The 26,411-nt window shown below is 43.2% G+C and overlaps 3 protein-coding genes and 1 long non-coding RNA gene across 8 annotated transcripts in view; 3 read left to right on the top strand and 1 right to left on the bottom strand.

Annotated features, from left to right (window-relative positions):
* The first annotated feature begins 470 nt into the window (after positions 1-470).
* Positions 471-5,334, top strand: mthfd2 (methylenetetrahydrofolate dehydrogenase (NADP+ dependent) 2, methenyltetrahydrofolate cyclohydrolase). Its single transcript, XM_061818306.1, has 8 exons — positions 471-663; positions 2,550-2,734; positions 3,033-3,155; positions 3,357-3,509; positions 3,670-3,777; positions 3,999-4,091; positions 4,176-4,301; positions 4,732-5,334. Exons 1-8 carry the CDS (start codon positions 584-586, stop codon positions 4,878-4,880), a joined length of 1,017 nt encoding a protein of 338 aa, XP_061674290.1. The 5' UTR covers positions 471-583; the 3' UTR covers positions 4,881-5,334.
* A 690-nt stretch (positions 5,335-6,024) lies between these two features.
* Positions 6,025-8,490, top strand: arl6ip4 (ADP-ribosylation factor-like 6 interacting protein 4). Of its 2 annotated transcripts, none has more exons than XM_061816344.1 (5): positions 6,025-6,533; positions 6,613-6,981; positions 7,727-7,844; positions 7,928-7,997; positions 8,089-8,490. In XM_061816344.1, exons 1-5 carry the CDS (start codon positions 6,368-6,370, stop codon positions 8,140-8,142), a joined length of 777 nt encoding a protein of 258 aa, XP_061672328.1. In that variant the 5' UTR covers positions 6,025-6,367; the 3' UTR covers positions 8,143-8,490. The 2 variants fall into 2 exon arrangements, with proteins under 2 accessions (XP_061672328.1, XP_061672327.1); XM_061816343.1 differs by having other exon boundaries at positions 6,195-6,533; positions 8,086-8,490.
* A 136-nt stretch (positions 8,491-8,626) lies between these two features.
* LOC133498962 (membrane-associated phosphatidylinositol transfer protein 2-like) overlaps positions 8,627-26,411 on the bottom strand; it is a 65,977-nt gene continuing 48,192 nt past the window's right edge. For 3 of the 4 annotated variants that reach the window (XM_061816340.1, XM_061816341.1, XM_061816338.1), the window contains 11 exons: positions 26,064-26,234; positions 20,668-20,832; positions 19,272-19,526; positions 18,840-18,988; positions 18,547-18,663; positions 18,309-18,425; positions 18,093-18,241; positions 16,791-16,940; positions 16,536-16,716; positions 16,159-16,287; positions 8,627-15,212 (listed from right to left, as the gene is read on the bottom strand). In XM_061816340.1, the coding sequence (XP_061672324.1) occupies positions 14,844-15,212; positions 16,159-16,287; positions 16,536-16,716; positions 16,791-16,940; positions 18,093-18,241; positions 18,309-18,425; positions 18,547-18,663; positions 18,840-18,988; positions 19,272-19,526; positions 20,668-20,832; positions 26,064-26,234 (1,952 nt within the window). In that variant the 3' untranslated portion in view covers positions 8,627-14,843. The remainder of the gene's footprint in view (positions 15,213-16,158; positions 16,288-16,535; positions 16,717-16,790; positions 16,941-18,092; positions 18,242-18,308; positions 18,426-18,546; positions 18,664-18,839; positions 18,989-19,271; positions 19,527-20,667; positions 20,833-26,063; positions 26,235-26,411) is intronic. The other variant, XM_061816342.1, reaches the window with a different exon arrangement.
* LOC133498964 (uncharacterized) lies at positions 18,596-24,843 on the top strand. Its single transcript, XR_009794506.1, has 3 exons — positions 18,596-18,724; positions 18,822-18,896; positions 23,759-24,843. It is a non-coding gene; the product is annotated as an uncharacterized LOC133498964 (long non-coding RNA).

The following is a 26,411-nucleotide window of genomic DNA, read 5'->3' as shown; positions in this document are numbered from 1 at the left end:
CAATACAGCACATGTTCATCCCTAAGCAAATGCTTTTACATTCAATGCTTTTTCAGAAATGTTCTCATCTTACTGTATTGTATTATTAGTTTGTCTATCGAAGTGCTTATCTGTTGTCGTCTCCCTTCACTTTCCTTCAGACATATTTGACTTTTTCTCATTATGGTACAACTCGAATCGTGAAAACTAATTTTTTCCTCAAAATATTTTTATATATCCAATATTTCTAAAGACTACAACTTTTTTCCTTCATATTTTTACAACTTTAGTCATAAAAGTAGCTTAATCTAAGAAATATACGACCACCGGTCTTCGTCATACGAAGCAAAAAAAAAAAGAAGAAATAAACACTCAGCAATAAGATATGGAGCAAAAAAATGAAATTATGTCATCAGCCGAGAGGAGATAAGGGGCGGGGCCTGTGTCGTCACAGCCAGTGGGCGGAGTCGTATATAAACCACTGCTGCGGCGCTTCCTGCCGCCACAGACGTCGACGTTCTGTCAGCTCTACGAGCTCTCCCTCGGCTCTTCTTCCTCTTTCCTTCCTTCCATCCCTCCTTGTCGTACGCCCTTCTTCAGCACCATGGCTGCGGTCAGGACTCTCAGGAAAGTGTGCCAGCATTCTCGCCATCAGCTGTGTCTCCTCCACACGTCCGCCTCGAGGTGAGCCCACGGCCGCCATACAACCTACCACACTATTACTCAACATGGCTTCTTTCCTATACCAACGCTCTTCCGCACTCGTCGACAGAACCTTCACGTTTCCGAGCTTCGCGCTTGAGTATCACTCCCCGGTCGAAAGTGAGTTTTGAACTAGACCGTCCGACTGAATGCGTCTTTCTTCCTTTGAGACAGCGCCCCTAGCGGCACGCCGGTATTACAGCAAGGTGGCTGATGAAATCCGCTCGAGTGTTTGCACCCTGTTGCGGGTTTGCAAGCAAGTCAGATGCTCGTCACGCACAGACATGCTCTTATTTCCAACGTGAAGTCTTTTCACGCGCACGTCGACGTGTTAAATCAAACCGACCCGTGCAAGCATTTAGTGGATAATTTAATTAACTTTGACCTCCTGCCCAGGAGAAGGCAAGCCCCAACTTGAGGCATTCAGTTCTTAGTACTTGCATGTGCATAATCAAAATTTGATCTCCAACACATACTGTACTTGAAATAGAAATAAATGCAACTTTTTGAAAATGCACACCTCAGCAAGAAGTGCAATGGTAAGGCCCCCCCCCCCTTATTGTTGTTAGTGCTTCCATTAAGCGAATAGAGAAAGGTGGTGAGTACATGTGAAGAATTATGTAATTTAGGTTAAAATATATACTATCCAGAAAATTTAACCCTTTGAGTGAAACGAAAGGCTCTGAAGTAAGCAGATTTTTCTCCTAACAGTCAATATTGAGAAATGCAAGCAGTTGGCTTATTGTTATTTAAAAAAGAAAAAAAAAAGCGGATTTTTAAAATTCCGTTTTAATAAAAGTTGCAAACAGTTGTTTGGTTTTAAAGCAAAGCAAATTTATTTATATAGCGCATTACATACACAAGGTAACTCGATGTGCTTTACGTGATTAAAGGCATTTGAAAAAAAGAGACAAAACATTTAAAACGCCATACAAACAAAGAAAATATTTTTAAAAAGACAATTAAAACTGCATACAGTGCAAGGAATATGATCAAAAAGTGGATATATTCTCATAAGCATGAGGGGGGGGGGGGAGTTTTCAACCTGGATTTAAAAACATTCACATTTGGGGCTGACATCACCTCTTTTGGTTTTATAACAACCATTATATTTATTTAATCCATTTTATTTTAATTAGCTTTTTAGTTTTCTGTCCCTATTTTCTTAAAAAAGTCGTTCATATTTCAATAACATGTTTGGTTTTTACATTCCATTTTAATCTCACCACATAATAATAACTTATCCCATGTCAACAACCAAAGGAAGCCCCTTTTTGTACACGGTGACCAATTGATCCATTTCCATACTGATGGGGGGGGGGGAAATGCCCCATTTTCAAATGGCTGAGCATCCCAGAGTTGTGCTACTTTTCTTCCTCAACTTACTGTACTCGGCTTTGGCATAACAAAAGCACCGTTACATCACTGACCGATGGCTCATTGCTCCTTAATTCCTTTCTCCCCCCTTTGATAGCTGTTCGGTTACATAAGAGCAAAAGTTGGCTCCGGTTATTATTTGGCTTGTGGTTTGGTCACAGTAAATTACGCTGGACCGCAGCTGCTCCCACAGACTCCTTTGAAAAGCTTATTTTGATTTCTTGCACCCTTCTCCATTTTGCTTTGCTGGCATGGTGAAGTCATCAGTCTGGAGTTACTGGGAGGATCCAGTATGTTTGAGTCCGTGCGAGCACATGGCCCAGTCAACTCTCCCAGCGAGTAATTTTAGGCTACAAGTGGTCGTGTGTCTGCCAGAGCGCTCACTGTACTACTATTAGAAGAAATGCAAGACCGGACATTTAAAAATGGTGTCCTTTTGGCTGATCCTTTTATATACTGGTTGTAAAAAGTCTTAACTTGTGCGCGCACAGGCAGGAGGCAGTCGTCATCTCAGGAAAGAAACTGGCCCGGCAGATCCGGGACGAGGCGCGGTCCGACGTGGACAAATGGATGCTGGCCGGACACCGGCGGCCTCACCTCAGCGTGATTCTCGTCGGCGACGACCCCGCCAGCCACTCGTACGTCCTCAACAAGACCAGATCGGCCGCCGATGTCGGTGAGGACACGTGTGCGCATGGGCATGAACGTAAAATAGGTGTACCGAGTTCAAGAATCAACAGCTCACCACGTCACAGAATCATATCATTTGTTCTTTCCATTTTGACTGAGGCGAATAGACAAAAAAAATGACTACATATTTTGTATTTTAATGGTATACCCCAAAAAATAACTCGTAAACCTTTTGAAAAGATGTTTATTCTATGGTCTGTGGATATCATATATTTTCGTTTGTTGTGGATGGGTCTGGACAGTGTCTCCCTCTGTATACTGAACGGATGTTTCGTCTTCCTCAGGAATTTCCAGCGAGACCATCCTCAAACGTTCCGACATCAGCGAGGAAGAGCTGTTGGACCTCATCTTTAAGCTCAACACGGACCATCGCGTGGACGGCTTGCTGGTGCAGCTGCCCCTGCCGGGTGAGTAAAAGTGAAACGCAGCCGTGATCCGAGGGACACAATGACAGAAATCCACACTCTTTGGAACATTCATTAGCATTATTAACATAGTTGTTTACATTGTTACAATACTAAGCTTCCAAAAAAAAAAAAAAAATTATGCAGGACGGCCACAAAAAGCCAGCGCAAGTGGGTTCATGTTTCTTGTTTATCCACACACAGACCACATCGATGAACGCACCATCTGCAACGCCGTCGCCCCCACCAAAGACGTGGACGGCTTCCACGTGGTCAACGTGGGCCGCATGTGCCTAGATCAGTCCACCATGTTGCCTGCCACGCCCTGGGGGGTCATGGAGATCATCAAACGGACAGGTAACAACAGTGCAGGCCTCTTCTTTTTGGCTCCATTAAAGCTGCTGAGGCTAGGAGAAGAAAGCAGGAAGGTGGACAGGATGTGGAGGTGTTAGGGTTAGGTGTGTTTATGTTGTACGTGTCTTCTGAATAAAAGTGTGTATATGTTGTGCATATGCAGGCATTCCCACTCTGGGCAAGAATGTGGTGGTGGCGGGCCGCTCCAAGAACGTGGGCATGCCCATCGCCATGCTGCTGCACACGGACGGACGTCACGAGAGACCAGGAGGTAACCAAGCACCTCGCTACCTCTTACAGGCATTTTGGCTGGGAGTTGTTTTAGGGACGAGACCGGCCCTCCAATGTATTTGGTACTTGTGTAGGCCACGGACACTCTTTCCATTTAATTTGTAATTTTTTTTTTTTTTTTTTTATTATTATTATCTTTTTTTTGGACTACACTCTTTTAGTTTGTGGTAAATGCTAACATGTGCTCGTATGGGCTAACAGGTGATGCCACCGTGACCATTTCTCACCGTTACACACCCAAGGATCAACTCAGACATCACACTCAAATAGCCGACATTGTCATCGCTGCTGCAGGTGAAATGAAACTTCCTTGTTGTTGTGTAATCTGTGTTATTTAAGGCACGGTTATGATTGTTGTTCTTCTCTTGATGCCTTCAGGAATTCCCAACCTCATAACCGCCGACATGATTAAAGAGGGCGCGGCCGTCATTGACGTGGGCATCAACCGGGTGGAGGATCCAGTCACAGGAAAGAGCAGGCTGGTTGGAGATGTGGATTTTGAAGGTAAACTTAAATAATAATAATTTTTTTTTTTAGCAAATTTAAAAATAACATTTAAAAAAAGCACAATATTATTATGATTAGGAACATGGCCCAAGTCGGGCATTGTGTATCAAAACACACATAAAAACAAAGCAGAAAAGAGGCAAGAGGTATCGCTGCTTGGATAAAGAGAAGTGCAGAAGGAGGTAATGTTGGGAGAAGGGTGTGAGGCTTGGGGGGCAATGAGGTTTAGTTGGAAAGGGGGCGCACTAGTGAGAACATGAGTAGGCAACGGAGGTGTGGTTACGAGAGGTGGTTAAGAGGTATAATGAGAAGAAGAAGCAAGTAGATTTTCTGAGAGGAGGAGATGGTGGAGAAGCCCCCGCGCCCACATTACATTTTGTCCGAAACTGTTGATGAAATGGATTTCTGTGTTTGTTTTGTTTGTCAGGTGTGAGACAGAAGGCGGGCTTCATCACGCCGGTGCCTGGCGGCGTGGGGCCGATGACGGTGGCCATGCTCATGAAGAACACCATTAAAGCGGCCAAGAACGTCCTGCTCTATCCTCCCGAGAGGATCCGCATGGCGGCCGCCTCCTAATCTGGGATGTGACCCATTCCCAAAATGAAAAACATTCCACCACTTAAAACATCCCCTCCTCTGCCCCCCCCCCCCACCTCAATGTTTTTTTGTTGGTTTTTTGGATTGGGGGTTTAGTTTAAGGCTCCCGTCTTGTTTAATTTTTATTTTTTCAGCCCTTCCAAGTGTCCAATAACGTTTGACTGTTGCATCCTCTCCATGTAAAAGGATTCAGTTTGTCTTTGGGACTTTTTTTTTTTTTTTAAACGGGGTCACCAGAGATTATTTTATTTATTGCTACAGCAACGTATACAAAGTATTTAAGGGTGCAAGGCGGCGTTCATCCCAAAAGCGAAGCGATGCAGTGTTGAGCGGAAAAAAGGGCTGATTCAATCAGGAGCCTGTTACACAGTATACAAAAGCTTTAAAGATTCACTAATGCCTTTGTAAAAACTGAAATAAATATTTGCAAATATTCTTTTGAGACTCTGTTGTTTCCCTCTTTCAGTTAATATGTCATCTTTTGTAAACAAATACTTTATTTGCCCTTTTTGCAAAACACCAATGAAATGATTCTGGGGAATTTCAGAAAGAGTTGCGCTAAGACGCGCTACGTGTTGGGGTCCCGTTCACTCCATGACAGTCCTGAGTATACAAACTTCCATTGACCACACTTTTGGGTCAGCAGTGACACACAAATGGAGACCGTCTAGTGTTCAGATCTTTGTAAGCAAGGAATACAAAAGTCAGTGCTGGACTAGAAGGCATGAAGGTGCATTTGGAAGAAAGGAACATGATTAAAATTAACGTTTAAAAATATACAGTATATAAATGTTTTTTAAAACACCAGTAAACAAGTTTTCAAAATATTTGCAAGGGTGATACGACTGCTAGTGTCTGCCTGACAGCTTTGAGGATCAGGGTTGAAATCCTGCCCACGCCTGTGTGGAGTTTGCATGTTGTTGTTCTCCCAGTGCCTGAGTGGGTTTCCTCCCACATCCCAAAAGCATGTACATGTATTAATTGGAGACTAAATTGTCATAAAGTGTGATTGTGAGCGTGAATGGTTGTCTGTCTCTATGTGTCCTGCGATTGGCTGGCAACCAGTACATAGTGTACCCCGCCTCCCGCCCGAAGATAGCTGGGATAACCTCCAGCACTCCTACAACCCTTGTGTGGATAAGCGGCTCAGAACATGGAAGGATGGATATTTTAACTTTTTCACATATATATTTCGTTTCACTTGTTGAAATTCTGACTTCCATTGATATTTCACTTAGCAAAATGGAAGAATTTAAATCTAAGTTTTCCTAACTTCGTTATTATCTTTTTTCCGTTTTTTAAAAAAAAGTCGGAACTAAATGTCGTGAACGTAATTGTCATTCGGAAACAAATAGCAGACGCACCGCCCCAAACGTTCTCGCATTGGCGACTTAGCTCCTGATCTGAACTATCGCTCAGATTCATTATTTCACTTGAATTTAAAATCAAACGATCTTCAACGCCACATGGACCGAAGCAGATCCCCGAAACGAAGCAGAGACGAGGAGAAAAATCACAAAGTAAAGAAGAAGCGAAGAAGGTCTTCGTCCTCCTCGTCGTCTTCATCGTCGTCGTCTTCATCCAGCAGCAGAAGTCGAAGCAAATCGAAGAAGATGTCACGCAAAAGTCAAGGTTAGAACCGCACAAATGAGTCACAGTGGCTACAAAACACTTTTTATTGGGGAGATACTAACTCTATTCGTCTTTTCAGGTGGAAAAAGGCAAGCAAAGAAGCGAAGTCGAAGCTCCTCATCATCGACATCGTCATCCTCTTCTTCCTCATCGTCTTCGTCGTCGTCGAGCGATGAAACGACAAAAAGAAAAAAAGCCAAGAAAAGAAAATCAAAGAAGAAGAAGAAGAAGGCCAAGCTGAAGAAGCAGAGAAAGAAGGAGAGGAAGAAGAGAAAACTGGAGAAAAGAAAGGCGGAGGGAGAGAAGAAACCCAAAAAAAGGAAGATGGAAGAAATACAGAAGAAGCTGATGAAGCTGGCGGAGCCGCTGAACGTCGCGCCAGCCAAGCCGTCGTCGTCCTCGCTCGAGCTTTGGCAGAGCGACGATGGCGGCGTGGAACTCGGCCCAGGTGACTCGCAATAACGCGACAAACAAAATCTTTCGTTTCAGGAACTGCAGTCCTTTGTCCGAAGGAGCGCAATAATTTTTTTTGCAGGGCAAAATTCACAAACTAGCGGCACGGTGGTTCAGCTGGAAAGCGTTGGCCTCACAGTTCTGAGGACTCGGGTTCAATCCCAGGCCTCCCTGTGTGGAGTTTGCATGTTCTCCCCGTGCCTGCCTGCGTACATGAGTTTTCTCCGGGCATTCCGGTTTCTTCCACATCCCAAAAAACATGCAACATTAATAAGACAATCTAAATTGACCCTAGGTGTGATTGTTAGTCCAGCTGTTTTTCTCAATGTGCCCTGCGATTGGCTGGCAACCAGTTCAGGGTGTACCCCACCTCCTGCCCCTTGACAGATGGGATAGGCACCAGCACTCCCGGGACCCTTGTGAGGATAAGCGTCTTAGAAAATGGATGGATGGAATTCACAAACTGAAATTGATGGTTTCAATGAGAGCAGCAGACCAAAATTAGGTGGAAGAGGCCAGTCCGGTATAAAACTAATTCTGGAATAGAAGGGAATGGAATCAATGGGTTTAGGGAGCCCATTCATTTGTTGCTAGGCACAATTCAGGGAGTCCAATTACAATCCCAAATCATTTCTTAAGGGAGCCCAATCATTGGTCGCTGAGTGGAATCAAGTATGTGTAATCATTTTTATCTTTTCAGGGAGCGCAAACGTTAGTTTGGGGTGTATTTGTGTGCGCAGTGATGACGGACGAGCAGAAGTCGCGGCTGGCCACTAGGAGGCCTCTGACCAAGGAGGAGTACGACGCCCGGCAGAGCATCATCCGCAGGGTGGTCGACCCCGAAACGGGACGCACCAGGTCAGCGGGCCGCTCTCAACGGGAGCCTTTCAAGTTAAGATAAGATAAAATAAGATAAGCTCAGGCTGCTGGTGCTCCCCCAGATTGGTGCGAGGCGAGGGCGAGATCATCGAGGAGATCGTCAGCAGGGAGAAGCACAAAGACATCAACAAGGTAGCGCAAAAAAATTGTTCCAAAATACAGAAGTGGAAATATAATATTTGAAATTGTGCTTAATGGAGACTTTTTGGGGTTCCCGTAGCAGGCCACCAAAGGAGACGGCAGCTCCTTCCAGAGAGTTCTGGGACTCAACCGATAGGAAGGGGTTCTGGTCCATGCTCGGGCAAACCTGAACCACATCAAGTGCCCGTCCCAGCTGAAGCCAAGTCCTTTTCTAGATGAGGCTCATACATCTTTGGAAAGCTGTAGTCGTACAGTCTAGAAAAAAGAAAAAAAGTCAAACATTTTACAAAACAAACGTTTCCAGGTGAGTCCTCTGTTGTTAAGTTTTTAATTCAAAGTCCCAATAGTTAAAAAAAAAAAAAAAAGGACAAAAGTCAAATATTTGCAATAATCATACATTTTTGAGGGGGGAAAAAGTTCTGTGTTTTGGCAAGGCAAACATTTTCAAGTAAAGTTTTTTAATAAGAAACTGAAAAAAAAATAATCAGATGGTTTCAAAAATCTTTTTTTTTTTTTTTTCTAGAAAAGTCCAATGTTACCCACCCCCAAAATTGAGAGAAAAATGTCATGTCATGAGGGGAAAAAATATATTGGCAATGTCCTAATTTTTGGGTGGGAAGAAAAAAGTATTTAGAAAGGTGTCTTTGAGAAAAAGAACATTTCCAGAAAAGATATAAAATGGAAAATATATTGTATGTTTTCAAGAAAACTTTTTTACATGGGGGGTGGGAAAAATCCAATACTCTTTTTGATTTAAAAAGTAATGTTACAAATCATTTATATTTTTGTAACAAGGCCATCACACCATTTTTAGAAAAATTCCAGTGGTGTACATTTTTAAGAAAAAATCCAATAATTTGTATTTTGGGGAGAGAAAAGTGTAATGTTAAAATAAAAAAAAACAGACATTTTCAAGGGGGGGAAAAAAGGAAAATTCTGAGCTGCTTATCCTCACGAGGGTCACGGGAGTGCTGGTGGAGCCTTTCCTAGCTGTGAATGGGCAGGAGGCGGGGTTCACCCTGAACTGCTTGCCAGCCAATCTCATATTTTACATATTGTATGTTTTGGGGGAAAATGTGAATTCCACAAATTTGTACTAACATGCATTCTTTTGTGAGAATGTTGGAACTTTTTCACCAAGATATTTATGTGTGTGTGTGTATATAACCTCTCCTGTTTTATGTCAGTCAGGATCACCAAAATTATTTCATTTTGTTTAATGCCACAATAATGACAAGATCATTTCTAAGGGAAGTTTGTTATTTTCTTTGAGGTGAAAAGTTTACACACACACATTTCCTTGTCCCTTCCATTTCCTTTGAACTGCATGACTTGGAGCAAATGTTTTTGGTAAATTTCCGCAAGCTTCTGACAGTACTCTGCTGGAATCCTGGCCAATTCCGACTGCCAGAACTGGTGTAACGCGCCTGCCCACAAATGTTGTCTGGGATTCAGATCAGGGCTTTGCGATGGTTACTCCACGTCATTGACATTGTTATCCTCAAGCCACTTTTGAACCGTTTTGTCAGTTTGCTTAGGGTCACTGTTCATTTGGAAGAGCAAAGATGGCACCAAACTGTAATCTTTTTTTTTTATTATTATTATTTCTTTGGGAGTAATGGCTTCGTTTTTGCTCAGTGGCCTTTCAGCTCACGCCGGTCGGTGCAGGAGTCATTTCACTGTGGATAATGACACATTCTTACCACCTACATCCAGCACCTTCACAAGGTCTTTGGCGTTTGTTTTGGAGTTGATTCGCACATTTACGACCAAAACCCGTTCATCACTGGGACACAAAGCCCATCTCCTCCTTGAGAGGTGAAATGGCTGGACATTCCCATGTTTATAGTTGTGTATAATTATTTGAACAGATGAATCTGGCAGTTTCAAGCATCTGGAAATTGTACCCAAGGATGAGCCAGACTCGTGGATCTCCACAATTCTTTTTCTGATTTCTTTTGATTTCCCATGATTTCAGAGAGTTACCATGGAAAAAATGTGCTCCAGAAGTCATATTTTGGATATAATCTTGAGTTTTGAAATCTTACTTTTTTGAGAAGTCATATATTTTAAGTCTTCAAGACAAAACTTGAAATTTTACAATTTTAAAAAAAAAGGTCCCTGGATTTTGTTTTTTTGGTCATCTTTTTTTTAAAGGAAGTAGTCGTAGATTTTCAAGAAACATTTATATACATTATGTGCAGAAAGTAGTCAGACCCTATTGTTTTTTCAGTTATATTGCAGCCATCTGCTAAAATAATTTGTTCATGGTTTCCCCTCAATGTACGCACAGAAGCTCATACTGACAGAAAAACAATTATTTATGCAGATTTATTGAAAAAAGAAAAACTGAAATATCATAGTCCTAAGTATTCAGAGGCATTGCTGTGGCACTCCGATATTTAACCTGGGTGGTGTCCATTTCTTCTGATCATCCTTGAAATGGTTCAACACCTTCGTTGGAGTCCAGCTGTGTTAGATTATACTGATTGGACTTGATTAGGAAAGCAGCTCACAGTGCATGTCAGAACAAATGAGAATCAGGAGGTCAAAGGAACTGCCTGAAGAGTCCAGAAACAGAATTGAGGCAAAGCACAGATCTGGCCAAGGTTACCCAAGAACAATCTGCTGGATTTAGAGTTCCTAAAAGCACAGTGGCCTCCATAATCCTTTAAAAGAAAAACATTTGGGATGACCAGAAAGAACCCTTGTTCGAGCTGGCCGTTTGGCCAAACTGAGCAATTGGGGGAGAAGAGCCTTGGTGAGAGAAGTAACGAAGAACCCAATGATCACTGTGGCTGAGCTCCAGAGATGCAGTTAGCACAATGGAGAAAGTTCTAGAACGGCAGCTATCACTGCAGCCCCCCAACCATTCAGAGTGGCCCAGCAGAAGCCTGTCCTCAATGCAAGGCACATGAAAGCCCACATGGAGATTGCGAAAAAGAAAAAACACCTGAAGGATTCCAAGATGGGGAGAAATAAGAGTCTCTTGTCTGGTGAGACCAAGATAGAACATTTTGGTCATAATTCTAAGAAGTATGTGTGGAGAAAACCTGGCACTGCTCATCACTGGTGTAATACTGTGTCAGCAGTGAAGCATGGTGGTGGCAGCATCATAATGTGGGGGTGTTTTTCAGCTGCAGGGACTGCACGACTAGTTAAATCAAAGAAAGAGGAATGCGGCCAAGTACAGGGACATCGTAGACAAAAACCTTCTCCAGAGTGCTCAGGACCTCAGACTGGGCCAAAGGTTTTCTTTCCAACAAGCCAATGACCCTAGGCAAACAGCTACAATATTGGCGTGGCTTCAGAACATCTGTCTGTTCCCTGACTTAAACCTAATTGAGCATCTCTGGAGAGACCTGAAAATGGCTGTCCATCAACATTCACCCTCCAACCTGCAGAAGTGGAAAGGATCTGCAACGAGGAATGCCAGAGGATCACCAAATCCAGGTGTGGAAAAACTTGTTGCATCATTTCCTGCATTAGCATAAAAGGCTAATTCTCATAAGTACTGTGCAGAGGGCCTGACCGCTTGGGGGGTGGATTAAGAATGATTTTAGTAAATGGCTGCAACATAACAGTGTTAACAGGGTCAGAATACATAACAAACCCACTTCATAAATCTTGAGAACTCAAGTTGCAGGTTTGCCGTTCATCCCAATACTTTTGTCCTTGGTGTGCCAACAACTTCAAATCGACTTGTGCAAGTTGGCCTGGAGCCCCGATTATGTATTTTGTTCATATACATTCTGACCAAGACACCTCCGATTGTGTGTTGTTGTGTTGCACAAGTATTGCACACTTTCCCCGGCACGTCGGTGGTCCGTTGCAGTCACTCCAGTGCATAGCTCACCTTATCGTCGTCGTCCTATTATAAACCTCATTTCTTTTATGTTTTATACGTGGACATCACGATTTCTACACTCATTTTACAAACATATTCAACACCTCATGTACAGCGTGCGGGATAAAGCCACTTTCCAGAGTTCCAAAATAGCGTTTAACAAAGGTTACAATATCATAATAAATAGAACACAAGTGTGATTGGCAAGAAAACAAAACAACGCTCATAATAATAATGAATTCAAAAGAAATGACAATACGGTGCCAGGCCACACTAAAACAAGTCCAATAATTCCAAAATAATTTTGCTCCACTGAAATCAACTGAAAATTCAAATATTAGGAATAATAAAGAAGATACTTTGGAGTGGAGCAGACAGCATTTGTGCAGAACCAAGAACGCTCGTATTTATAATATACATCACCGTAATGTACAAACATGGTGTGTGGAGGCGCCCGTACACACTACATGGTTCCCTCTCTCCGCTTTGAGAACTTTGGCACATTCATGAGTTCAACGAGTCCTGTTTGTTTTGGGAGTTGGTGGATGAAGAAGGACCGTGCTGAAAAGAATAAACAATTATGCTGGCACGTTCAAGACAGAATTTTAGCAGGAGAGTGCTGCATATTTGCAAGAAAATATGCATACACTTCAACTAAGTATGGGTCTCTCAACCCCCTCCAAAAAAAAAAAGTGTGGTCCACATTGAAAGCTAATGAGACAAGTCGTACATTTCTAAAAAAAATCCAAATATCTCCCAGAAGGAAAAAAAAAAACTGTCCTGTACTTAACAGGTAAGAGTTTTTTTTTTTTTTTTGGGGGGGGGGGGGGTTCAGAGACGTCACATTTTTCAGAAAAAAATCTATTTTGAAGGAACACCTGAAGATAAAAAGATAAAAGCTTTTATATATATATATATATATATATATCTTCCAAAATTACAATGGAATTATTTCGTAGAAAAAGTTTATTGTATTATTATTTCATTATTAATGATAAAATAATCTTATCTAATTAGTCTTGCTTTCAAGAAAAAAGATTTGTGAGGGGAAACAAAAGTTTTAATATGACAAGACTCAAATTGTATGAGCCTTTTCCTGGGGGGGTAAAATGAAAATCTTGAAGATTTTTTGGGGAGAAAGGAATCATAACCTTATGAGAACCTTTCTTTTTTTCTAGAGAAATTTCAATATTCTTGGGAAAAAGTCTCGATTTGAAGAGTTTGTTTTCCAGAGGGGGAAAAAAGAATATTTGTGTGAAAAGTCGTCATGTACAAAGTTAAAAAAATCACATACGTACTGTAAATAAAGTTTAGTGTTAATTTTTTTAAATATTTTTCATAGTTTCTCAAATAAACTACATTTCAAGACAGCTTGTCATAAGAAATTGTGTAAATCTTTGAGTAACAGGTTGTATATTTTGAAAAAGCTTGTATATTTTTATATTTTCGACAAGCCGGTTTTTTTTTCAATTGCAGTCATATTCTTGAGGTAAATGTTTTTGTGGAAAAATGTTGCCAAGATTTTTTTTTTGTAATTTTTAGGTTGCATTTTTTTTAGAAATTGTTTTTTTTTTTGGGGGGGGGGGGCATTTAAAAAAAATCTTGCTTTTGATACAAAAGTTGGATATTTTGAGAAAAGAAAATCCAGAAAGTAGTAGGTTTAAACTGAAAAACATTTTTGGGGTGGGTGGTTTACAGTTTATTTTTCATTTAAAAATATTTTTGATAACGTTTTTTTTTTTTCCCCCAAAAGAGGGTTGACTCCTATTTCCAAGAAAAAAAGCTCTTTTGTCAGGGTAGATAAAAACTTCCTTTTTTAAAAAACTTTTTATTCTCGAAAATACTTTGCCCTAAAATTCTGACTTGAATCTCTCAGCATAATGTTTTGTTTTTTCCAGTGCGGCCCAAATACTTACAACTGTTGAGTTCTGGGTTGGGGGCAGGAAGGAAAGGAGCAGTTGGTGTTAAGTCATTTTCTTGACGTGATGATAATTTTGGTGGGGGAGGGGCGAATCCAGTTTTCCTCTCCGAATCCGTTCTCCATAAAGTTTGTGTTGTGCTTGGAGCCACTGAAGTCAAGTTTGGAGCAGAAGTATACAGCATTTTGGGCCCTGGTCGAATCCCAAAAAATATCCAAGATTGAAGAGCGGAACCTGAATGGCATACAGTACATTCCCCCGCCTATTCACAAATTCACCTATTCGCGACCCCCCCCATCGTGGAACCTACCCTCGCGATTCGTTGATCATTTCACTATTTGCGGTTTTTGCGCTGTTTCCGATGTACTCAACGAAGTTGCAAGTTAGCACCAAAGGCCTATTAAAATCAGAACTGCTTTCCAGGAAGTATGTTGATGATACAGATCTAGTGTGAGAGAACTTTAGCCCGGGTTGTTAGAGGAGAGGGCCAGTGCCCCCACAGTCAAATCATCAGTAAGCCATTAACGCTTGTTGCTGTCTTGTATTTTTTGGTCTAAAACTTAAAAACACTATAGCCTATATATTTTTATTCTAAATTTTGATGTCCCCTGTGCTTGGCCGGCGACCACAAGCTGGCACGAAAGCACTACTTTGCTATCAGACAAGGCTTTTGAGGGGGAGAAAAATAGGAGAATTTGTGGAAACACTATACAGTGAACCCCTGCTACATCATGCAGATTCTTTTTAGCATGTGTTTGAAAGTTTATCATGACGAGAACATCGATCGAATTCCTGTTAGCTCATCTGCACTTCGCAATAAGATGAGGATGTGGCTACATTGAACATTTTGGTGTTTTGACATTTCATTTTTGGGAGGGGTGGGGTTAATCGTGATTTTGGAAGAAAGTCTGAGAACAGCCACTAAGGAATACTTTAAAAAGTTGCAATGGGCGCGTTAAAACAATTAAAATCTTTCAACAATTGCACGTGGGTCTGTCATACCCCCAACCATAAACAGGGGTTCGCTGTAGCGAATAGGCATCGGTGGGAGTATTTCCGGAGGCGCTCTGCTCATTTGTGGCCGAGGGCTCCCGCCTCCATCTTGGTGCTGCTGCTGCGTCCCCAACACCCCGCTGCGATGCTCATGCTGCGCTGCGCGGCGCCCTGGACGTGGGTGTGGGGGGCGCCGCGCTCGCCGTCCGACTGGCTCTGGGTGCGCTCGGGGCGGGCGTGGACGCCGCCCGCCGTGGGCGAGCTGGGCGCGGGCTGCGAGGAGATGGTGCGCAGCAGGTGGTTGCGCTTGCGCAGGAAGTCGCTGTTGGCGCCCAGGCCGAAGCTGCCCTTGCGCAGGACCATGCGGGTGCTGCTGGACTTGGCCGGACGAGAGCGGTGGTTGTGTTCCAGCTGGGACAGGTGAGACGCGTAGCCCTCCGTGATGAACTGTGGGCGGGAAAAATACGCAGCAGTCAATTCATAGGGGTGGGGGAAGAGAGGGTCCTTTCAGAAGAACGCAACAAGACCACAATCATTGAACGCAAGTACACTAAACATTCTTTGGAGGAAAAAAAAAGCTGAGGACAAAATTTCCTTTTTAAAGTCTTTTTCCATCAGCAAAAAAAAGTTTTGTATTTGTCAAAATTCTATTTTGAGATTGTTGTACTGTAGTTTCAAGAAAAACATTTTTGGGAGAACTAATTTTCTTGAGAAATTTCATATTTTGAGATTTTAAAGAAAATGTTTTACAATTATAAGATTTTTTTTCAGGGGGGGGGGATAAAATCATGCATTTTTAAAAATGTTTGTTCCCAGAAAAGTTTTAAAGAAAGACTTTCTCTCCTCATACTTACATCCTTTCAAGGAAAAAACATTCTTCAAGAAAAAAGTGTGTTGTTTTTTTTTTTAGGATTTTGTGATTAGATTTTTGGGGGAAAAAGTACAAGAAAAAGTTTGCTAATTTTTCTAAAAAAAATTTTAGATAAATGAATAATTAAAAAAAATAGTGTCTTATATTTTAGATATTTTTAGACTAAAATGTTACTATATCTTGGCATGATGAGGACTGTTGGGAAGATCTGCCTCACAGTTCTGAAGACCGGGGTTCAAATCCCAGCCCCACCAGTGTGGAGTTTACATGTTCTCCCCGTGCCTGCGTGGGTTTTCTCCAGGTACTCCGGTTTCCTCCCACATCGCGAAAACATTCATTGATTGAAGACACTCAATTGCCCGTAGGTGCAGATATTTGTTTGTTTCTATGTGGCCTGTGATTGGCTGTAGTCACTGTTCTACAACTCTATTAATGACAAATTAGTTACCGTCTCAGGATGAATCCACATAAAAAAGAGAGAGAGAAAGCGTAGGGCTGCCTTGGCCTTGGCAAAGTACCCACTTGACACTGGTGCTGCATCTTCTTGGAGGGCCTTCCAACAATGAAGATCTGCGATGGATGCAGGTTGATGGAGGTGTACACAGAGATGTCCTTGCTGGACCCGTAGCCCGCAAATATTTTCATGTTGGCCTGACATTTAAAAAGAACAACAACACTACTTAACATAACAAGCGTTTTTTTCCCAACATTATTTGGATCCATATCAAAAGCCAATATCAAAGATCATTGATACATTCTGACCCAAGTGAAAGACTTCAAGAAATGACTCTAGTACGTATACCGTTGCTTTTGTACATTTACAGCTGTGACACTTTGGCTCATGTAGTGTACTGAAAAAAAAATCCCGACAAGAATAAAGACCCTTCACAGATTCTGACCTCGGTCAAGGACTTGAGGAAGTTGGCCTTGTGTCTGAGCGGGTCGTGCACCAGGCCGTCGCAGAACGACACGATGCCGTGCGGGAAGTTGTGCTGCGACAGCCAGGCAACCACTCTCTGCTTCTGCATGTCCGGTCGGCCCGTCACGTAGATGATCAGGTAGCCCAAATCCTGCCAGTGCCTGCCGACACACGCGCGTGTCATCTACCGCTGAGCACAGCCGGCAGGCGTTCTAAAGCGCAAGAAGTGACTCACCTGACGACGTCCACAGCCCCCGCCCGCACTTTGGGATCGCTGCCCATGATGGACACGCTGGCGGCGAAGGAGCCGTCTATGCTGAACACCACAAATTCTGTGCCGCGAGGGATCACCGTCAGGTAGCTGTCTGCAAATGTGTGGTCGCCCCTAAAAAAAAGACAACTCCAGGAATCACGCACATCAAAATCCAAGCGTCCAATCGTAACACTCTTGATGTATTCGGAAAGTATACGCAGAACTTCACTTCAGTCCAGAATATCTGACATTTGACTTTTTGTGAATTCATACAGGATCAGCATTGGAAAAGTTCTTTTTTTTTTTTTTACGCAAACTAGTTCAAAGGTATTAATAGCTCATAGCTTAAATATTGAAAATGAAGTACTTTCTAGTTCCTTTTTTTCTCACTATATAGCTGACTGGCTATTACTCTCAAAATACTGGCATTTCATTTCATTTCTGCCACGTTACCACCCATTCAGTCCACAACAACAGCCAGCAGGAACTTTCACCCTATATTGTCTAAAACATCATTTTTCCAAGCTGTTTATCTTAACAAGGGTCGCGCGAGTGTTGGAGCCATTCATCCATCCATCCATCCATTTTCTGAGCCGCTTATCCTAACGAGGGTCGCGCAATAGCTGGAGCCTAACCCTGCTAATTTCAGGCAAAAGGTGGACTACAGCCTGAACTGGTCACATGGTACATACTCACACCATCACTGAGCGGGAATCAAACCCTTGCTGCCTACACCAAAGTCAGACATGTACTAATACACCATCAGTGTCTCTATTCTCTAAAATAAAATGGCTGAAGGTTTTTTGGGAGAATTAAAATGCAAACGAAACCCACGACATATTACGACAGGAATAACATTGCATTCCTCCCTGCTCTGTCTGACTATATTAACAAAACATATTTAGTCTTACAAAATAAATTCCATGTATTTTAACTAAACCATTCAAATATAAATGAGCATTTTCCTTGTAGTCCACTTTTCCAAACATGCTACAAAAGAACACTTTTGCTCCTTCGTGAACACACCCCGTGCACTGCATGGCTAGTTTCATTTTGAAGATAGAAACGGGAAATGCATTCTTTAATCTTTTAAGGATGTCTGAACAGGTCCCCCTTGTTACTTTTAATATTATGGTTGATCCATTTCATAAAACAGTACACCAACATCGCAGCAGAACCAGTGATGCATTGCGGATGTACATCGCGGTGACGTTGCTCAACCAAAATATCGTGCATCTACAGTATTTTTCTCTTAAAAGCTCTACTCTTGGCTCAAAAGCATACCTCACGACCATTTTAACAGGGTAGACGCCGACGCCCAGGCGCTTGTCATCCGGAAGGACAAAGGAGACGCGGCCGCTGCTGTTGGTGACTTCCGTGTTGAAGTAAACCCATTCTCCTGACGGAGGCTGAGTCATGATGTGCAGGTCCACCTGCGGCGCCGCACAATTGTAACACACACAAACAATGGCGCTTCGCGGCTGAGACAAGACGGCTCACCTTTTCGCCGGCCAGAGTGACCATGTCCAGCGGGCCGTACATGAAGCGGCCGGTCACCGTTTGTTGGCTGTCCTCGGTGAACACGGCATCGTTGACGCGGTGGTTGGCCGTCACGTTCTGTCAAAGTGGCACAAAAAGTAAAAACCATCGAATACAGTGAACTGATCAATTACTCAATTTGGTTTTCGCAAATTTCATTGCCCGCTAAATGAAATAAATATACACACAGCCATCGTACCCTGATTTTCACGTGAGTCCTTTTGCGTAGCCACTTCTCACGAGGTTTGGAGGGTGTGAACTCAGAAACTTCTTTGCCATCCAGTTCCAGGATGCTCGAGCTGTCGTGCCTCATCACCTTCAGAAGACATGTACAGTAGACTGATTTCTATTTTGGAAGATGGGAGTTACATCTGGTGGTAAGCAACAGCATCCGTGTCTGATACCTCGTGCATTTTCACCTCTAATGGTGCAGTCAAGACGGATTCGGTCTGACCACTAACGTTCTGGTCAAAGGCCAAGGTGTCACCTCACCTGTCTGAGGAGGAAGGACACCACGTCGGTGGACTCCCAGTACGACGCGTGAAAGAGGTGAGGCAAAGCCACGGTGGGGAAGGCCGTCAGGGCATCGGGGCAGTAGAGGGCAAAGTCCATGCGCTTGGTGCCCCACCAGCGAGCTGCAACTGGGTTGGGAATGCAATGAGTCGGCTACATGAAATCGCACCCAGTCAATCGCACGCCATCAATCATTTAACAAAGACCAAAAGCCCAGAACATCACCAGCAATCCCAGCACCAGGTGTTGATCTGCAGGAACAGTTTTGTGGCGGCTTTAAAAAAAAAAAAAAACACACGCACCGAAAAGGAACCAGAGACAAAAGGGAAGATTATTTGATTGAAGAGGAGAAGGGTTGTTATCCCTGACAGAGCAAAAGCATCCTTAGTCTCGAGGGTCTCGATGCAATACCTTGGTCCACCTCCGCTTGGGAGTCCAGAGACACCAGATCGCAAATAGCACTGTGCAGGCCGGGAGACATGCAGCTGTCGGACCCTAAACTTTGAGTGTCACACAAAGTCGCCTCCCCGTCATTCTCGTCGGCGACTTTGTCGCGTTTCTTGCGGGATTTGGGGGGGCTTTTTAAGAAGAATTTGTTTTGGGATGACAGGGCCAGCTGGGACAAGAGGCCAGGAGTTTGGAACTGACTAAACGAGTCTGTCTGGGCTAAAAAGACAAAAAAACATGTAAGAAAAAAATGGTGCTGCGGCACATCCAGCTGGAAGAAAACCTTGCATTGTCAATACAATTTTGCTTATACTGTGTGTGGAAGTTGGTGGGACAATCACACAAAAAACACAACAGGACATTGTAGCACTGGGAGAAAATGCAAGTTGCACTTAACACTTAAGACACTGAGACAAACGGGGACATGCGGGGTCTTAGTGGACCTCTGCCTGCTCTATCAGGGCTAGGAGGGTGCGGAGGTCTTCAGGTCTACCTGTCACTGGAAATGGTGTGTGTGTGTCTGTGCAAATGTGTGTGTGACTTAGGATGGGGAACTAAAATAGATGTTTCATGCTTACAATTTAATGTTTGTGAGGAATTTAAGTGGTTTAATGGTGCATTTGAGGGTAGTCTGGTACAACTGCAAGTTTTCGTCAAATGGAAAAAAATACTTGGTCAGTCTAATGGTGCATTCAAGACTGATTCGGTTCAACAGCTAAAATTACACTCTTCCGTCCATCCATTCCTTTATTCTCACTCGAGCCTATACCAGCTATCTATGGTCGAAAGCCCGGGTACAACCTGAACTGGTCGCCAGCCAATCACAGGACGCATAAAAACAAGCAACCATTCACACCCACATTCACACGTATGGGCAATTTAGAATCTACAATTAACCTACCATCCATGTTTTGGGGATGTGGGAGGAAACCGGAGTCCCGGGGGCAAACCCACGCAGCCACCAACTAATGGCTCCCTCCATTAGTTACAGTGGACGACTCATTAGCTGGGTTTTCTCTGGGTAAGCCGGTTTCCTACCATGTAAATGTGAATGGTTGTTTCTTTATATGTGCCCTGCGAAGGCGACCAGTTCAGGGTGTCTCCTGCCCGTTGACAGCTGGGATAGGCTTCAGCCCTCCCGCGACCCTTGTGAGGATAAGTGGCTAAGAAAATGGATGGATTATTTCTAGTCTATCATTTCAATTGTTCATTCGAGCACGTCTGACAGTGACTGTTGCAGCCAACTGTAAATTGTTGATTCCTCTGAAGGCCCATCCCTAGCATGGAGTCAAGGAGCAGGAACGAGTGTGTGTGAGTGTGTGTAGGGATGAGACCGTTGTGGCGTTGGGTGAACACTTACTGTTGGCTATGTTGCTGGCAGTGTAACTGTCTGCCATTCCTGACACCTGGCTGGCAATGCTGACCTCACTGGCACGGCGCTGGCCCCGGGAGAAGGGGCCCGTGACGGGGGATGAGGGGTACGAACTGTCCATGAAGACACCACCATGAGACTGAACAACATCCGCTATTGAGCGAAACAAGGGAGATCCCATTAGACACGAGACAACGATAAGGGGACCACGGCAAGGATGGCTGACATGGTGATGGTTCAGAGTGATTTTTGTTAGCTTAACAAAAACTTGTGATGGCTTTGGAAGCGTCATCAAAAGCATGTCAACAGAATACATGATTCACAGACACACAAGACGAGAAACAACAAGTCAATGGGTTGGGATCCACAAAACATGACAGGAGAGATGTTATTCAGCATTTAAATGTTGCGAATAATACAAGAAATCCAAGAAATTGGCTGAATGGTGCATTTGAGGCAGATTCAGCCCTGGCAATAGCTTTCAGATTAGAAGTAAATAAAAAAGCTATTGGCCCATTCAAGTAACAAAAATGGAAACAAATAATAGATTTGTCAAATGGTTCCTTTGAGACTGCTTCGGTCTGACCACCAATATACTGATCAATCATCAACAAAGGTCTCCTAGCTACTACTACTAACATCCGCGTCAAAGGTAAATAACTGGTTTGTTTAAGTGATGCATTTGAGACTAAGTCAATCCCACCACTATGGTTCTGGGGCAATTTAAACAAGTGATAAATCAGTCTGATAGTGCATTCAGGGCTGATTCAGTTTGATGATTAATGTCTCGGTAAGAGATAAATACATATTTGGTCCGGCGCATTTGAGACTGATTCGGATATGATGCACATATCCCAACAAGCAAAGGTGATGGAAACCAAAAGACATGGCAATGACAGGTATGACGGTACATGGTATTTAAAGGTTGCATAGTCACACCCTTTGCTGTGACACTCAAACTATAGCTTTGGTGCATTTGATTTCCACCGATCATCCTTCTGATACTTCTACAACCTGAATGGGGTCCACAAGTGGTATATTCAGGTGATTGAAAATCATTTGGAATGGCACACACCTCTCTGTTGTTTATCAGAGCAGAAAGCAAGCAATAAAGTCGAGGAATTAGCTGAAGACCTCCAAATATGGATTGTGTCAAGGTAAACGTGGGTAACAATGAAAAAAATAATTGCAGCAGCAGTGAAGGTCCCAAAAATCAACTTGGTCTCGATTTTTTGGAAATGGAAGATGTTTGGAACCACCGGGACCTTTCCTAGATCTGTCTGTCTGACCAAGCTGAGTATCCAGGAGGGCCTTGGTTCGAGGGCTGAATAAGAACCCTATGGTTACTAAGGTCGAGCTCCAGTGTTTCCTTGCTTGGACAGAAGAACCATCCAGAAGTTCCACCATTGCTCATGCTCTCCACCAATCAGGCTTTTATGGTAGACTGGAGAAGCAGAAGGCACTTTTCACTAAAGGGATCACGGCAGCCTGCTTGGCGTTCATCAAAGGCATCTTAAGGATTCTCAGCCCTGCGGAAACAAAATTCTGTGGTCTGATGAAACCAAAATAGAACTTTCGGGCCTGAATTGCAAGCGTCATATCAGGAGAAGAAGAGGCATTGCTCATCACCAGGCTAACACCATCCCAACTGTGAAACATGGTGGCGGCAGCATCATCCTGTGGGGGCTGATTTTTTGCTGCAGGAACTAGGTGACTAGTCTGGGTAAAGAGTCAGATGATAGCAGCAACATATAGAGAAATTCTTCAAGAGAACTTGTTCCAGAGTACTCTGGAACTCAGACTAGGGCATTGATTAGCGTTCCAACAGAAGAATGATCCAAAGCACACAAGATAACAAAGGAGTGGCTTCAGGAATAGCCTGTGAATGGCCCACGCAGACCCCAGACTTGAATCCAATCCAGCAACTCTGGAGTGACCTAAAAATGGCTGTCCACTGATGCTTCCCATCCAACCTGAATGACCTTGAGAAGATCTGTTTAGAAGAAAAATGGGACAAAATTCCCCACAACAAGTTTGCCAAGCTCATAGTAACACAACACTTGAGGCTGTGATTCCTGCCAAAACTGCTTCAACAAAATTTTAAGCCAAGACTGGGAATACTTATGCAACTATTTTGTTTATATTTTCAATAAATTTGCACCACAGTCTGAAAAAATCCATTTACTTTGTCATTAAAGGAAATTTTTAAATACAACTGTACCCCAACAGATCTGAAGCATACTGAAAATTGCAAAGAAATTAAAGTTGGCAACTCACCCTCACCCACCTGAGAGCTGATTATCGCACACTTACCAAGGCAACGCTTTGAGGTGCCAGGGGTACGTCTTTGTAATGATTTTACAAAACGGCCCATAACGTGCCACAATTGTGGTTTCCCTGGTCACTGTAGCTAATTTTAATTAAAACAATGAGAGGAAACATGACATGATAAAGGAAAGAATGAGGATATCTGAGAGACCATTGCCAATGTTGATGACTCCTCGTGTGCATTTTTTCACAAAGAGTCTCTACACTACGCTTTTGATCCAGAGGTAAATGTGAAATTGTAAATATAGTTGCATACTGTAAATCACAATACTGTATACTCTAATGTGTTTGTATGACTCAACAATCACATTTGGTGCCTGGATTTTTTTTTTTTATTGTGTAAGATCACATGATATAGTATGACAATTTTGACTGGCCCGTAAATGTGCATTGTTGCAAAAAACAAAACAGTTGCTGCCAGTGGGCCACACATGAAAGCTGGTTACATATCGGATGAAATTGCGTTTGGCCTCTCGCTTGGTGTGCGCTGGGCCTGAGACCTCCATCCAACAGCGGGTTGATCCCAAAGCTGCCCCAAATCAGCAACCAAAAACTATTTTTCTATTTTTGTTCAAAATGGTCAAATGTGGAGTGCTCACTGAAATCAAAAACATTCACATTACTAAAAAAATTCAGTCAATGTGTCAGAGAGAACAAAGAGACTATCTAGCATCATGAAGTGCTTTAATGCAGACTCCATTGACTTCCTTGAGCCCTTACCCCCCCAACCCCTTTTTCTCTCCTTCTATAGAGCTCGTGCAAGTGACGTCACCATTTTCAACGCACCATATGACACGCTGTGGCGACCCCGAAAGGGACAAGCCGAAAGAAACTTACTTATTGCCAGTCAAACAGAGCTGCTCGTCATTGTGGAAGACATTCAACTGGAGGAGAATATTTACAATACCTGAGACCTGTTGTCACAACAGACGAGACAGATATTCAAAAAGATCATTCTATAGAATACCAGCTGAGAAGACCAGAAAATATCGATGGATTTCGGCAATTAAACATGATGGATGGTGCCCAACCAAAATACACACACGCCTGTGTAGCGATCGCTTCATTTGAGTTAGGACTTGTTCTTCTCAATCTCAAATTAAAAAAAATATTTATCATGCCAAGTTGTCTCATTTGAGAACAATGCGTGATAAAAAAAAAAACTGTCGCAGAGGTTTACGGAGGTTAAGTGTGGCCGCAATCGCTTCCGTGTACATTCCGTGGAGACGACTCCGTCCAGTTTTTTTTTTCCAATCATAGTTAAAGAATGCGAGTTTGTATAAAACCAGGGATCATTTATTTAAATAATTGTATTTGTATTGAATACTAGCTGAAAAGATCGATGGATTCTGGCAAAAGTTAATGTGTCGCCGAACACACTTCCGCGTTCACGAGCCGTCAAAATGTCACGTCACTATGTGGGATTTATTCCTGATGAGAACAGATCCAGCAACAAAGTATTTGTTTCCGTGTAAATCTCGACGACTTACTCACCAGACCCATGTGTATATCCAGTTGTCCAAGACAAGTGGACGCGGGTTAACAGTCCACTTTCTTATCAGCGAAAACATCGACTTCGGCATTAAATACGGGTCCTCTATACCGAGTTTATCCATTTTTTCCAAATACCTTTGTTTATTTTCACCTTCCAAATGTCTAACGGTATCAGACAAAACTGGGCGTCGTGCTATAAGACATATTTTTGTGTCGTCTCCAACCGACTTAGCATTGAACAATGCTTTGTTAGACCGGCAATATGGTGAGGTAAACAAAAGTCACGTGATTTTATGACGTAAGTGCACAAGCACTTAATTGTGCCCAACAAAAGCAACGGGAATGCCGACAGCAAGTATGGATGCATGAAAGAGGAAGGCAAGTGATGATGAGGACGATGGGAGGAAGGTGACGGGAGAGGCTACACACACTCGGGTGTGGCAGGTGTGGGCTTGAGAGCGCCCTCCTGCCAGTTTAGCACAGGTACGGGGATGCACGTCTCACTGATGGTCTCCTGACAGCGAAGGGACACGGGCGGCCCGCTGTCAAGTAGCAGCGGAGCGTTGCTCTGGACTGTTTCCACTACAGAGGCCGGGTTAAGGAAAGGAAAGGAGGAAGGGTGGAGAGAGGAGGAAGGAGAAGAGGACAAGGAAGACACAAAAACATGAAGCAAGAACAGGAGAAAAGAGAAAGAGTCAAGCCCTGAGTGGAGCCCACGTCTTTGGAAAGTCCTGACTAAACTCCTGTGGAGCCGCAGAACGGCAATAATGCAGAATTGATGGGCCACAACACGAACAAAAAGGGGACACTATCAAATGCTTTACTACTAACAATAGTTATTGTATTCTAGAACTTTTAGGGTAGGTGTAGGATTTGGATTAGGGAGTATGGTTGCTACTGTTGGTTATAGCTTTAAATTCAGTGGTTCGGGACAAGGCTTTGAGCTCTGAGGCTTGCGTTTAATGTAACCTGAGGTTAGTGATGGGACGAGGGGTCGCAGTTTAGAGGTTGAGTTAGGGGTTTGAGTTCCGTAGTTATGGTTACAGCTCCAAGGTTAGGGTAGAGGTCAGAGGTAATCAAAGGTTAGCTCTCGGGTTAGGGATTCAGAGTTTGGGGTTTGGGTGAAGACGTTAAGGTTAGGCTTTGAGGTTACGGGTAGGATTTGGGGTTGAAGAAGAGTTAGCAAAACTGCACGGAGCAAAATGCTTATTAGGGATCACTTCGATATAACCTTCACTACCTGAGACCTAACATTGAAATATTTAGAGAACTGATTGCTGGACATGGATAAACATTGACCAAAAATGTAAGCTGTGACTCCACCATGCTGACCATTCCAAACATGGACAAACACCTTGCAGGACTGTGACAACATTCGGCTTCTAAGGCAGCACACACTAAAGAAAAATGCTCCATTTTTCTTTTGAGACGATGCATGTCACGCGATTGTGTGACTGCCATGAGAAAGTAAACAGGACAACATCCACCAACATGTGACAATGTATTTGTATTTGTCTGTGTGTGCACGGGACTTGGATTAAGCGCGCGGCAGCAAAGCTCACCCAGCAGAGTCGAATTTCCGTCCCCTAGCGGGAAGCGTTGGTAGCGGGGCACGTTGAAAGGAGGCAACAGGTGGAACTTCCTTTCCAGAAGAGGCTCCAGGCGTGAGGCGGAGGGATCAGCCGGATGGAACAAGTTGTACACCTGCTGACAGGCGGGACGGAGCTGGGCCACTGCGGGGAGCAAGCGAGGCAAAGCCAATGACATAAGTAAGCCACTCAAATTTCATTTAACAACATGGACAAACAAAAAAATGTCACAACAAGCCATACCCAAAAATACAAAACATCTGCTAATGTGGTTTGTCTCCTATTCCTTGACAGCAAAAGAGCAAGCAACACACACTTGGG

Source organism: Syngnathoides biaculeatus, chromosome 4 (genome assembly GCF_019802595.1).
Source record: "Syngnathoides biaculeatus isolate LvHL_M chromosome 4, ASM1980259v1, whole genome shotgun sequence".
Lineage (NCBI taxonomy): Eukaryota > Metazoa > Chordata > Actinopteri > Syngnathiformes > Syngnathidae > Syngnathoides > Syngnathoides biaculeatus.
The sequence above is the reverse complement of the archived record's forward strand: the minus strand, read 5'-3'. Positions and strand labels throughout refer to the sequence as shown.